General features: G+C 44.3%; 1 protein-coding gene across 1 annotated transcript in view; it reads right to left on the bottom strand.

The window, feature by feature from the left end:
* The window catches only part of LOC130863320 (zinc finger protein 431-like), a 56,679-nt gene extending 51,962 nt beyond the window's left edge, over positions 1 to 4,717 (bottom strand). Inside the window, exon 1 of the mRNA XM_057753239.1 lies at positions 4,594 to 4,717. Within this exon, the coding sequence (XP_057609222.1) occupies positions 4,594 to 4,596 (3 nt within the window). The 5' untranslated portion in view covers positions 4,597 to 4,717. The remainder of the gene's footprint in view (positions 1 to 4,593) is intronic.
* Positions 4,718 to 12,717: the final 8,000 nt, after the last annotated feature.

Below are 12,717 nucleotides of genomic sequence, written 5' to 3'. Positions count from 1 at the left end.
CACCTCAGCAAGAAGGACAGACATTATCTCCGGGTAATGTGGGAGTCCACGAGTGACTCAGGTTCCACCTGGAGCCATTTCTGACTTAAAGAAGTCATTTGACTTCAAGTTTGCCTGCTGTTTTTTCCAGTAACCTTGAAGGCTATGAGTGACACCTGTGTTACCCCATAGAAAGAGCATTTTTGCCCAGATGAAAGAGCCCATTTTTCTATTAAAATTTGGGCTGATGTGTGCCAGCTGGAGGCACTCCGTGTTAAAGAATAGAAGCTGCGCCGGGTGGTGGTGGCGCACGCCTTTAATCCCAGCACTCGGGAGGCAGAGGCAGGCGGATCTCTGTGAGTTCGAGGCCAGCCTGGTCTACAAGAGCTAGTTCCGGGACAGGCTCCAAAGCTACAGAGAAACCCTGTCTCGAAAAACCAAAAAGAATAGAAGCTGCTTCGCATGGTCTCTTATACTGTAAAAGTAGTGAGAACCGTCCACCTGCCCTCTTGCTTCCTGCTCCTGGGTGCTAGACTGTTCCTAGTTGGGCAGAGGACTGTTGTTTAGGACAGCGATCTGTAAGTTTTCCCTTAAATAAATAACCCTTTTATTAATCATAATTCTAAACTGGTGTGGGATTGTTTTGTGACTTCTGTCATTATCTGGTGCCCAATGACTTCTGCTTGAGCTTCCTCCAGGACAGTGCAGGGAGGTGGTTACCTGACTCTACTGCTCTTTGTTCTCCCTTTTGCCTGTAACATATATGCTGCCTGAGAAATGAGCTACGGACTGGTATTTGCAATGTTCACGAGGGAGCCAGAGGATGACTATGGGAGTTAATCCTCAGGCATCATCCTGAGATGTGCTTCAGGAATAAAGACCAAAGTGTATGATACATGGAGCAGGTCCTATTCACATCCAAAGTCCCCATGTTTTATACCTTTGACCAAAATTAAATTGGTTAAAAGTCAAACTTAAGAAAAGACAAAAATACTAGGTGCTTTCATAACCAAATCTTCCAGAGGCTTGGAAAGACAATCAATTTATTCGAAAAGAGTAAAGCTAAAAGATGAACTAATTATGAGGGCTCATTCATTCATTCCCTTGCTTGCTTAATTAGATTTTCTTTTCAGATAGGTTCTCACTGCACAGCCCACATTGACTCTAGGTCCTTGTCCTGGTTGGTGTTTCCCCAACATGACATAAACTAGGAATATTTGGGAAGATAAACTTCTACTATAGGGAGTTTTCTCGATTAATGACTTATGAGGGAAGGCCCACTCTGGAGCTGTACTCTTACTGGGCAGGTGGTACTGCAATGTGTGAGAAAGCAAACAATTTTTAGATGTCTATTTGGCTTCCAATGAGAGAGAAAAAGTTTGGATTTAGATGGGAGAGGAAGATCTGGGAGGAGTTAGGGAAGGAGAAATCATAATCAAACTATACAGTGTGGAAATCTGTTTTCAACCAAAAAAAAGGAAAGAATAAAGAAAGGGCACTGAGGAAGCCAAGGGAGAAGAAGCCAGTTAGCAGCATTCCTCCAGGGTCTCTTTCACTTCCTGCCTCCAGGCTTCTGCCCTGAGTTCCTGACTGACTTGCCAGCATGATGGACTGTGAGCTGGACCTAGAAGCCAAATAATCACATTCCTTTCCATACACTAAGTGAACTCAGTGAGTCTAAAATTTGCCCATGAAGTAGAGAAGAGGAAACAAAAGGAGGCAGGGATATAAAAGGGGAAGAAATAAAGGGTGAATTTGATCAAGATACATTATATTCCGGCATGGAATCCTCAAATAATGAAGGGTGGATAAGTAGGGCAAACAAACCAAGACATAAGTATCTGCAAGTCAACAACACTGAATTTCTCAACAGGACTTTGGCCAGCTATGATCCTCAATGGAAGAAAAGCAGCTGCAACATGATAAACCAGCCCAGCACCTACAAAGTAAAGGAATGCTTCTTAAACCCAGTGTTCTCAGGGGCCTAAAAGAACACAGACTGGGGCTGCAGGAAACTTTGTTCCTTATTTTCTATTTGTCTGAACCTTCCTGGTACATAGTTAATGGTTCAGAAAAGTAATGATAGTTTTGCTTAAACACACAGAAGGTCTCCATACTTCCATAGGGCTGAAACTGTATCCTGCATTTAAGTAATGTGAACACAAATATCCTAACTTCCAACCGAAGAACAGGAAATGTCCATCCCAATGACTGTCTACCAGCAAGCAAGAACTACATTTGTTAGCAGATTTCACATTTGCTGCAATACAGAATCATTAATTTATATAATAGGGGAGAAATTAACTGGAAGAGAAATGATATTTTACTAGTCACATACATGCAATCTCAGCTCTGTAAAACAGCAGGATTGTCCCAAATGTAAACCCAGCCTAGTATACATAGATGAATTCTAGAAACGCAACCAAGCAAATCAGCTCGAATATATAAAGCAATTCATAAATTAAAAATTGAAAAACAAGGTAAATGTAATTTAGCTAAAACATTTCTAAGCTTTGTGGCAGAAAAATGTACTTCCTTATACTCAGTCTCAATACTTCCCAGAAGAAAAGATTGACTCTATTCAAAGATAGGATACAGGAAACAAAAAAGCACTAAAAACTAAGAAATGAAACCATCTAACAGCACAATTATTCTACTGTGAAAAGAACCACAGATGAAGTAAAAACTAATACAAAAGTCTTCTGAAGCAAAGAGCCTCTCCCTACCCAGGAAATCCCACACAGGGAGGCTCAAAAGACTTACACAACGGACACATTATCAGAAATATTTCTGAAGGACACCAGTGACCTGATGCAGCAGGTCATTCTTCAGTGACAGGGTCCTGAGGGGAAAGTGCCTGGGGATGAAAACGACAGGAAAAGTAGAAGGTAGAAAAGGTAAAAGCTGTGGTGCCTTGCACAAGCTGTGTCCCATGCCAAGTAAGCTTCTTAAGAAGAATAGCATCGGGGGCTGGAGAGATGGCTCAGCGGTTAAGACCATTGCCTACTCTTCCAAAGGTCCTGAGTTCAATTCCCAGTAACCACATGGTGGCTCACAACCATCTGTATTGAGGTCCGGTGCCCTCTTCTGGCCTTCAGGCATACACACAGACAGAATATTGCATACATAATAAATAAATAAATATTAAAAAGAAGAAGAAGAATAGCATCTTGCCTACTACTTACAGGGAAATAAACGGGGAACTTTTTATGAAGTCAGCAGAAATTATCACACAATGGGACAAATTCAGGAGGTTAGCACACAATTTTGCACAAGGAGAACACAGGGTTTCTAAAGAACATTACTGACTAGGCCCTGAGTGGCCTTGGAACTCTGGTGGGAAGAGGTGGCTTCTCAGGATCGGATGGAACCCTCCACAAAGGCTCGGGACCCAGACCATTACCAGCTCTACAGTCCCGGTTTTAGAAAAGGGGCTCTGCTTTATTCTCAATACATCAAGCCCTTGGCAAATCTCCAAAGGACTAGACCCCAGGCTGTTCTTTCTTCTCCCAGGAATGTTCCTCCCCTGCCTGAGGGCCTAAATGAAAGCCTTGCTTGACCAGACCAGCCCTTACCACAGCAGAGTTTTACTGTTGAAACAGTCGTCACCTGGTGTCACACTGCCCATCTCTCTACTATGCTTTTCACAAAAGTAAAACTGGAACTTTAAGGCGCTTCAGGCCTTAAGGTCGGCTGTGACCCTCTAAGGCCTCCTTGAGGATCTTGTCAGAGACCCATTCTTTGATATGGGGACGGGCCTATGGGCTGGTTGTCAATCAAATGCATCTCCTTTGTAATGGTTTAGAGTCAATAGCAGGACAATCCTGGTAGGGAAAAAAAATGTGTACCGTAGCATCCTTATCTCTACCAGGCCTGCTTAGCATATAATTATCTTTGGAGTGTTTTAGAGGCAGCCCTCCCTCAGCTAAATTCTAAATCTAATTTCTAAATTCTAAATCCTTACTAGGTCTAAGCATTGGTAAATCCTTTTTTTTGTTTGTTTGTTTTTTGAGACAGGGTTTCTCTGTGGTTTTGGAACCTGTCCTGGAACTAGCTCTTGTAGACCAGACTGGTCTTGAACTCACAGAGATCCGCCTGCCTCTGCCTCCCAAGTGCTGGAATTAAAGGCGTGCACCACCACCGCCCGGCTGGTAAATCCTTTTTATCACCAATTCTACTCTTCTACATCACAGCTAATTGGTGGAGTGCTACCCAACACACGAGATGCCTTTTACAACCTCCACAAAATTAGCTGTAAATGGACCTTACACATAAAGGTTAAAGTGTGGAATGTCTAGAAGATCCTGGAGAAACCAGGCCTCTCCAAGTTAGGCAAGCCGCCTTCCACGGCTGCACCAAAAGCCCATTGTTAACTACAAACACGGTTCCACACAGAGCTCCCTGCTCCCAATGCGCTTCACAGGCGCAGCCCACAGAGCAAAGTTATTGAAAGGACGGTGCCTGGGTCCAGGGAGTTGCAGGGACCACTCGGGAACTCACCAAACAGGGAATCTGACCGCAGATACTAACCCAGCCCCAAGGAGTCCCAGCCACACTGGCGTCTGCACCTCTCCACCCGCTGTTCGCTATCGGGGGTCACAGCCCCTCGCTCACCATGTTGTGTCTTCCCGGCTCGCCGACGGCCACCCTCACAGCTCCTCGCAGCAGCGCTCACAGCACAGCACACGAAAACACTGGCACCAGCTCCTCTACAAAGCCAAGCCTGCAACCACGCTCCCGGAAGAACCCTGCACGGCTTCATACTGGCAGTTCGGCGTGGAGACCCTGGTTGGTTGGCGACCCTTGATTGACAAGAGCGTCTCCCTTAGGGTGAGGAGGTGCTTAAAGACACCGCACAATGTTCCCGCCCCTGTCTGCCACCCCAGAACCCAAGCTTTTCCGGAGCTACAGAGATTTGCATTTCAATATCACTTGCCCCATGCTCCAATTGTTGATCCCGATACCTTGCTGCATTCCATAGGAACTTCCCCTTCCTCCTCCCGGACACTAAGTGACTTGTTTGCACACGCCTTTCCTCCACGTGGCTGGAGTGATTCCCTGTTCCAAAGGTGGAAGGGTACTCAGAGTATTCACAACTTTAAAGAGAGATTTAAGGACACAAAAGGAGATGTTTGTTCTGTGGCTTTATGCTGAGATCAGGTGAACTGAAGGAACTTTCTACCTGTTAGTCGCAGGCTCTTCAGAGAACAGGAGAGAAATGCAGGGACCAGATAAGAAAACAAAATGATAGATCTGTCTCCCACCAGAAAGCTGGATGATGGCTCCATTGCTTTAAGTTTTCTTCCACAATTCAAGACAAACTCTTGACAAATGAATAATACTACAAAGTGAAGTCTTCAGAGTAAGTTGAATACGCAGAGAATCATGGTGCTAGGCAGACTGTCTTTGAGTACTATTGTTAGCCAGCTCATCTTCCTCAGCGGGCAGGAGAAAAAAATTAAGTCAAGGCTCTCTACAGGAGCAGGACGGGTAAAACTCAGTCTCTCCATGCATGTAGAAAGTGGATTTATGAGAATGTCTCACAAGCTGTGATCCAGCTTGTCCAACAATGGCGTCTACGCAGGGGAAGTTGAAGACTCCAGTAGTTCCTCTGCCCATGAGGCTGGATGTCAGCTGCTCTTCAGTGTGCACCAAAGTTCCAAAGAACAGGCTCTCCTGCTAGTAAAGGGATGAACTTGGTACCCAGAGCTAGGGCGAGCAGTAAAGAGAGAGACGGCTTTTTTCTTCAATAGTCTTTATATCTGTAGGCTGCTACCATAAGGTGTGATCCAGATTAGATGCTGATCTTTTTCTTTGATTTGTTGGGTTTCTTTTGTGGGGGGGGGGGTTGAGACTGAAAGACCCCCAGTGCTGGGGAGACTCTCACTCAAGTCTCGGGATAACACGACCCCCCCAGTAACTCACGAGAGACCGTCCTTGCTGCAATCACACGAGGCTTTAATGATGAGATGAGACGGGAACCAGTGCACTGGGGCCGAGACTCATAACCCACGCAGGGGGAGAGTTCGACCCCGAGTGACCGGGAGAACCGATTTTTAAGGGAAGAAACCACAGCCCAGTGATCCAGAACTGGCAGGGAGTGTGTCACAGAAAATTCCGAAAATACCAGTGAAGATTACAAGGGGGCACCCCCCTGCCTCTCAGGACCACTCCCAAGGTCATAATCAGCTAGTTCTTAAAACACATTACAATGACAATCACAAGGGGGAAACTCCCTGTTTCTCAAGATTATTCTCAAGATTACAATCTAACTTTATCTTCAGCTAGTTTCTGAAACACAGTCACTAACCGGCTAATCCTAGATTTTTGATACTTCTCTTCCTGCTTGGATTTTTGGCTATTTTCTTCCTGCTGGGGAGGTCTGGATTTATCCAGGTCTTTCAAGACAAGTCTCCATCTGTGTACCTGAAACTCACTCTGTGAAAGACCCCGGTTGGAACCTTCCCTCAGGTGGAGATCCCCGGACCCAGAGACCAGGCCGAGACCACGGGTCGGATGCAAACTGCAAGAGGTTTATTAGGTAGACACAGGTACCTGCGGGCGGCAAAGTCTTCCGGAGGACTTGCGCACCTGCAGACTGGGAGGAGGACTTTTTATAGGAAAGAGGGCAGCAAAAAGCAATTTACAGAAGCAGAAGCGTGGTTATCAGAATGAGGCGGTGGGCATGAATGGTTTTCCTCTCCCAGCATGGATGTCTGGCAGCAGACATCCTGTTCTTATCTTATAGATATCCTACTTTGCAGTCATCCTGCTTTGTAGATGTCCTATAAATATCCTGTTTTCCTCTCACGAGAGCAGGCTAGCTGCTGATCCTGAGAATCTTTCAAGCAAACAGGACGTTCTCCCAGGGAGCCTGCTTGCTGTGGGTTCTGAGGAGGGGGTCTGTAGGGTCTTTCATCTGTTGTCCAGACTGGCCTAAACTTAGAAAAGTCGACTGCTTCTGCCTCTTGAGTGTGTGTGTGTGTGTGTGTCCCAAGATGCAATAGCTGGATCTAATTAACTCAAGTGATCCAGATTAAAAATGTGCCATTTAGTGCAAAATCTTTAAGAAAAATCCCTCACAGGTATACCAAACTCTGGGTTTTAGTTAATTCCAGAATTCGTCAGTTTCACAACCATGAATAGTCACAACAGCCAAACAGAGAACTGAGAAGGACTTCCTACATGCAGAAGGCAAGGAAAGCATAGGAGTCTTTACCAAAGCAATGTGTTCCCTAAACAAATGAAGGATGGGGGTTTCACTTAGGAGTCTGGACATGTGCAGGTAGAGTTCTGCCTATTCCTAAGCATGCTCACTTAATAAATTCATATCTGGCCGGGCGATGGTGGCGCACGCCTTTAATCCCAGCACTCGGGAGGCAGAGGCAGGCGGATCTCTGTGAGTTCGAGACCAGCCTGGTCTACAGAGCTAGTTCCAGGACAGGCTCCAAAGCCACAGAGAAACCCTGTCTCGAAAAACCAAAAAAATAAAAAAAAATAAAAAAAAATAAAAAAATAAATTCATATCTGAACATGATTACAATGTAAAAACAGGGATATTTAGGGTCTTTTATACCTCAAAGTCATGCAGGAACATACATCAATTTAAAAATAAAAGAATGGCTGGGCAATAGTGGCGCACGCCTTTAATCCCAACACTTCACAGGCAGAGGCAGGCAGATTTCTGTGAATTCGAGGCCAGCCTGGTCTACAAGAGCTAATTCCAGGATAGGGTCCAAAACCACAGAGAAACCTTGTCTTGAAAAACCATAAACAAATAATAATAAAAAAGAAATGCATCTGACATGCTCATTTTGTACCACAAGATCTTAGCTGAAAATCAAGTAAATGACCCTGGGAAATTAGACTGATTTGGAGCCTATGCTACATACATGTCAACCTTGCTGTTTGATCTAAAAGATAGCTGTACCAATGCCACAGTTCTCAAAAGATACAAGAGGCATAGAAATCAAATAAGAAAACATGAAGGAAAACTCACCTAACAGCACTGTGGCCTCTGCTCTTAGGAGTGTGGGTGTGATGAGCCACAGAACACTGCTGTTTCTGCCTCCTGAGCAGGCTGGCTTGGAGGAAGGCCGCAGCGGCTTCCATGTACGAGGAGAAATTTATTTTAACCATCCCTGTCTGTCTCAGAGCTGTGCCAACACTGTAGAAAATCCCATTCTTTCCTTTTTCTAACTTTTAATTTTATTTATATGGTGTTTTTACTGAACGTGTCTGTACACAGTACCTACAGATGCCAGAAGAAAGCAAGAGTGTCAGGAGCTATTTTCCCCCCCAAAATTATTATAGGGATCATCGCCCTGAGGAGTTTGCAGAGGGCTCCACTTCCCAATTGTATTGAGAATTGTTTTATCGGCAGAGCCTATCCCACACCCAATTAACTGTTAACAGAGAGCTATCTGTTAGCGGAATCCGCCTCACATTCCAAACTATCTAGAAAAACTAGATGTTCAACTTGTGAACTCCTGGCAGAGGAATCGTCACCTGACTGATCGTGATCTCTTGGCCTATGTGACCGACATGGACCACGTGGCAAGATCCCGTGCCCCAGCCCCCCAAGCTCCTCATCCAGGGGCTATATAAGCTGCAACCATGACTCTAATAAACGGAGGCTTTGACAAGAACTTTGTCTTTCAGGTAGTGCCTCTCTGTGACCCTGGAATAACTGACCAGCCAGGCGGGTTACAAACCCTAGACTAATGACCCGCCGAGGCGGTCGACACAAGAGATGCCTGGGACTGGAGTTTCAGCAAACAGTTACCTACCATGTTGATTCTGTGAATGGAAACTGGATCCTCTGTGACAACACCCAGTACCTTTTTTTTTTTTTTTTTTTTTTTGGTTTTTCGAGACAGGGTTTCTCTGTGGCTTTGGAGCCTGTCCTGGAACTAGCTCTTGTAGACTAGGCTGGTCTCGAACTCACAGAGATCCGCCTGCCTCTGCCTCCTGAGTGCTGGGATTAAAGGTGTGCGCCACCATCACCCAAACCCAGACTTTTCAATTTCTTTCTTTTTTTTTTAAAAAATATTTATTTATTTATTATGTATACGATATTCTTTCTACGTGTATGCCTTCAGGCCAGAAGAGGGCACCAGACCTCATTACAGATGGTTGTGAGCCACCATGTGGTTGCCGGGAATTGAACTCAGGACCTTTGGAAGAGCAGGCAATGCTCTTAACCGCTGAGCCATCTCTCCAGCCCCTCAATTTCTTAAGGCTTAAGAAACTTACCTATCTCAGCGCTAAGCCCATAGATTGGTGCCTCTTAACTCTTATCAGAGAAGGTTTTTTTTTTTTTCACTAAATGGTGATTGACAACTGGTCTCCGCAGAATGCTCAGCCCTAAATGAAACACCTGTCTCAGACCCTGTACTCAGGCTCAGGAATCAATGCAGAAGAGGGGAAAGAAATATTTTAAGTGTCAGAAGTCATTGGTAACTGCAAGGAGGCAATATTTTCTGTTAGAAAAAAAAGGGTAGTTGAACATATGCACTCCACAGCAGTTGTCAGAGCCTGGTCAAGACCTGTGCAATCTCAAGAATCATGACGACAGAAAGAGTACTTGAATTCCCACCTGTGTTGCGGAGCTACTGGCAATAAGTGTTTCAAGGACAGGTAGTTTTCTTCAAGGGTCTATGTAGCCCCTGGTAGGTAGACCATGCTCCAAAGTTGACAATAAAACTTTGACCTGATGGAATTTAGAGAAAAGCCTGAGGACACAAATTAAGTGAGTAGCAAAGGGAGATACAATATGCGAGGAACTGTGGCATGAATGCAATCAAAATATGTTGTATGAAATCTTCAATGAACTAAAAAAATGCAAATCTAGAAAAATTTCTGAAACATTTAAAGTAAAATCAGGATACAGAAAAAATAAGAATTCAGTTGTTATACACTTATTTTTAACTCTAGAGATATCATATCTTTTTATTTCAATCAAATAAAATTGCTTCCTTGAAGTGCATAAATGACCAGTCTTAGGGTTTACTAGATTTAGGCATATGTCTAAAATCAAATTTCCAGTCACGCAGGCATTGATTTAGACACATCAGTTGTCATTTCAACTGCAAGGACTCCCGGTTCCTTCACTGCCACCATCGTGGCTATTGGCATTTCCTTTCGTGTGAGGGCTGAATTCTCATCTGTGTTTAGACTGTGGCAGTTTGAGATTTGCTATTTTCAGAGTTTGACTTAGTTGCCTATAAAGCTTGGCCTATGACTACCAAGAGTACTCCTGTGGCGAGGATAAGGAGGTACGAGGGCATGTTCAAGGCAGGGTTATTTTGCCTGGAAACTCTCTGCAGTACCACAGAGAGACCTACCACATTCATCTTTCCCCTCAGCATGAAACAGAGCAGCTTTTCAATTAGTGGGGACTATTTACCATTGAGTGTGTTCTTCCTCCAGAGAGGCTAGGTAGTGGTTCTTCATCAGAAGAATCAGATGCAGAGTTTTCTCTACCTTCTTTCATCCTCTTTAATCTTTATCTGAGTCATGGGTTAAGAAATGAATACTGTGTTGCAACCAGCTGGGCCCAGTTTTCTTCCTTTGAGTCTTCAGTGAGAGCTGGAAATGGGCAGCTGTACAGTCACAGTCACAGTAATTGTTTCCTGTTCCTGAGTTATTTTCTGCATAGCATATAGGAAAGATAGAATATAGATTTGCTTGGTTATACTTTCATAATTTTTAGGGGGGTGCATGTCTTCTAACCACTCTTTTTTGTAGTTGTAACCAGATATCGACACAGAAAAAAGTAGACACTACTAATCATTACAAATTACATCCCTCATTATTGCTTAGTTACTCCCAATCACTGACCTATCATTAAGAAGTGAAAATAGTCACATCCATCCTCACAGCTGCCATCTCAAGACCTAAAATTCTGCTCTGGACACTCAGGCTCAAACTAGCCAGAGAGTCCCTCCCTTATTCCCACCTCCCACCTCTGCCGTATCCACACCCACAGGCAGAGCTTCAGACCACGGCTCACTCTGGCTTTGCTGGTAAAGCTGCAGCCTAACTCCGCTCACACAGCTCTGGCGTTGACTTATCTAAGGCAGGTTACAATCTGACATCAGACACACAACTCAGAAAGGAAGTCCATCTGTCCAAAGACTATGGAATGGAAACAAATAAAACAACAGAAAAAAAAAAAAACCAATCAATCTAAGAGCTGCTTCTTTAAGAAATAAATCAGCACACCTTTGCCCAACAAACTAAAAGAAATCTGAGGTGAACAGGGAATCTTTACAATGGACACCAAGAAACAAATGATTCCAAAGCCTTTGTTCTGGGGATGATGAGGTGGCTCAGAGTTAAGAGCACCTGCTGCTCTTTCAGAAGATCTGGGGTCCAATTCCCAGCACCCGCCCAGCGACTCACACTAATCTGTCACCCCAGTAATACCCTCTTCTGGCTCCTATGGGTACTGTATAGACATGGTACAGAGACACACACAAACAAAAGATATGAAAGTAACTAAGAAAAGAGGTGGCCAAAATACTTTGAAAACATGTCTTCTATCACGCCTTTAATCCCAGCACTCGGGAGGCAGAGGCAGGCTGATCTCTGGGAGTTCGAGGCCAGCCTGGTCTACAAGAGTTAGTTCCGGGACAGGCTCCAAAACTACAGAGAAACCCTGTCTTGAAAAACAAAAAACAAAAAAAAAAAGTCTTCTATCAATTGGATAATCTAAAAGAAATGTACCAGTTTCCAGATTCATCCAAACTACCAAAACATAAGAGAAAATGAGAGAGACCAACAACCTATACAAACCCATAGCAAACGAGAAGATTGAAAGAGTAACAAAAAAAGCCTGACTAAAAAAAAGCCCAGGCCCAGATGGAGTCATAGAAGGATCCCACCACACTTTCAATGATGTATAGTCAATCTTACTTAAATTAAGAAAAACAAATACCAGAAACAGAAGAAGCCTTTCAAATTCCTTCTGTGAAGTCAATATTACTAAAATTCTAAAATACAGGAAAAGATGTACAAAAAATTGAACTACAGAAATATAATAAAATAACACAAATATAATTAATAATGATCTTAAAAAAGAACAAACATTGGTTTTCTTTTCTTTTTTTCAACTCAAAGTAAAAAGATCAAAGCCGGGGATTCCCCATATTTGATTTCAAGTCATGCAGCAGAGCTATAGTACTAAAACCAGTATGGTACTGCCCCACTAGCAAACTCAGAGTTCGTGGGGATAGAAGCTCCAGGACACGGAGAGGTCAAGGTGCAGCCTCGCCTACGGCATAGCTACTGTTGCTGCTGAGCAGAAGGAGAAACAAAGGGAGCATAGGGTGTACAGCCCAGCAATGGCCGGGGAACACTAAACTGACTTCGCCCACCTGCTGTAGCCAGCCCGCTCTGCAGAGCCAGGCTATGGTCAATCCTAGCTGTCGCTGCTGAGGGGTTGGAAGAGTGAAGGGGGCATGGGACACAAGACTGGGCAATAGTTGCAGGCCATTGCGATGAAGCGGCATGTTCACACATGCTGTAACCAGCTGAGCCTGGCCAGCATTGTGCTGTGGAATCATAAAAGGCAGGAGACAGGAAAGGATGGAGGGCTATGATGCCCACGGACAGGCCGGAGTTGGCTGGAAGGGAACGGCTAGAGGTTAAACGACCCGAGAAACGAGGCGCCTGTAGACCGGGATAGATCAGTAACTTTTGTAGAGGAGAGGATGCAGGAATTTTCCTAATTTT

Source organism: Chionomys nivalis, chromosome 21 (assembly GCF_950005125.1).
Source record: "Chionomys nivalis chromosome 21, mChiNiv1.1, whole genome shotgun sequence".
In the NCBI taxonomy this organism is placed as follows: Eukaryota; Metazoa; Chordata; class Mammalia; order Rodentia; family Cricetidae; genus Chionomys; species Chionomys nivalis.
This window is presented reverse-complemented; position numbering and strand designations above follow the sequence as displayed.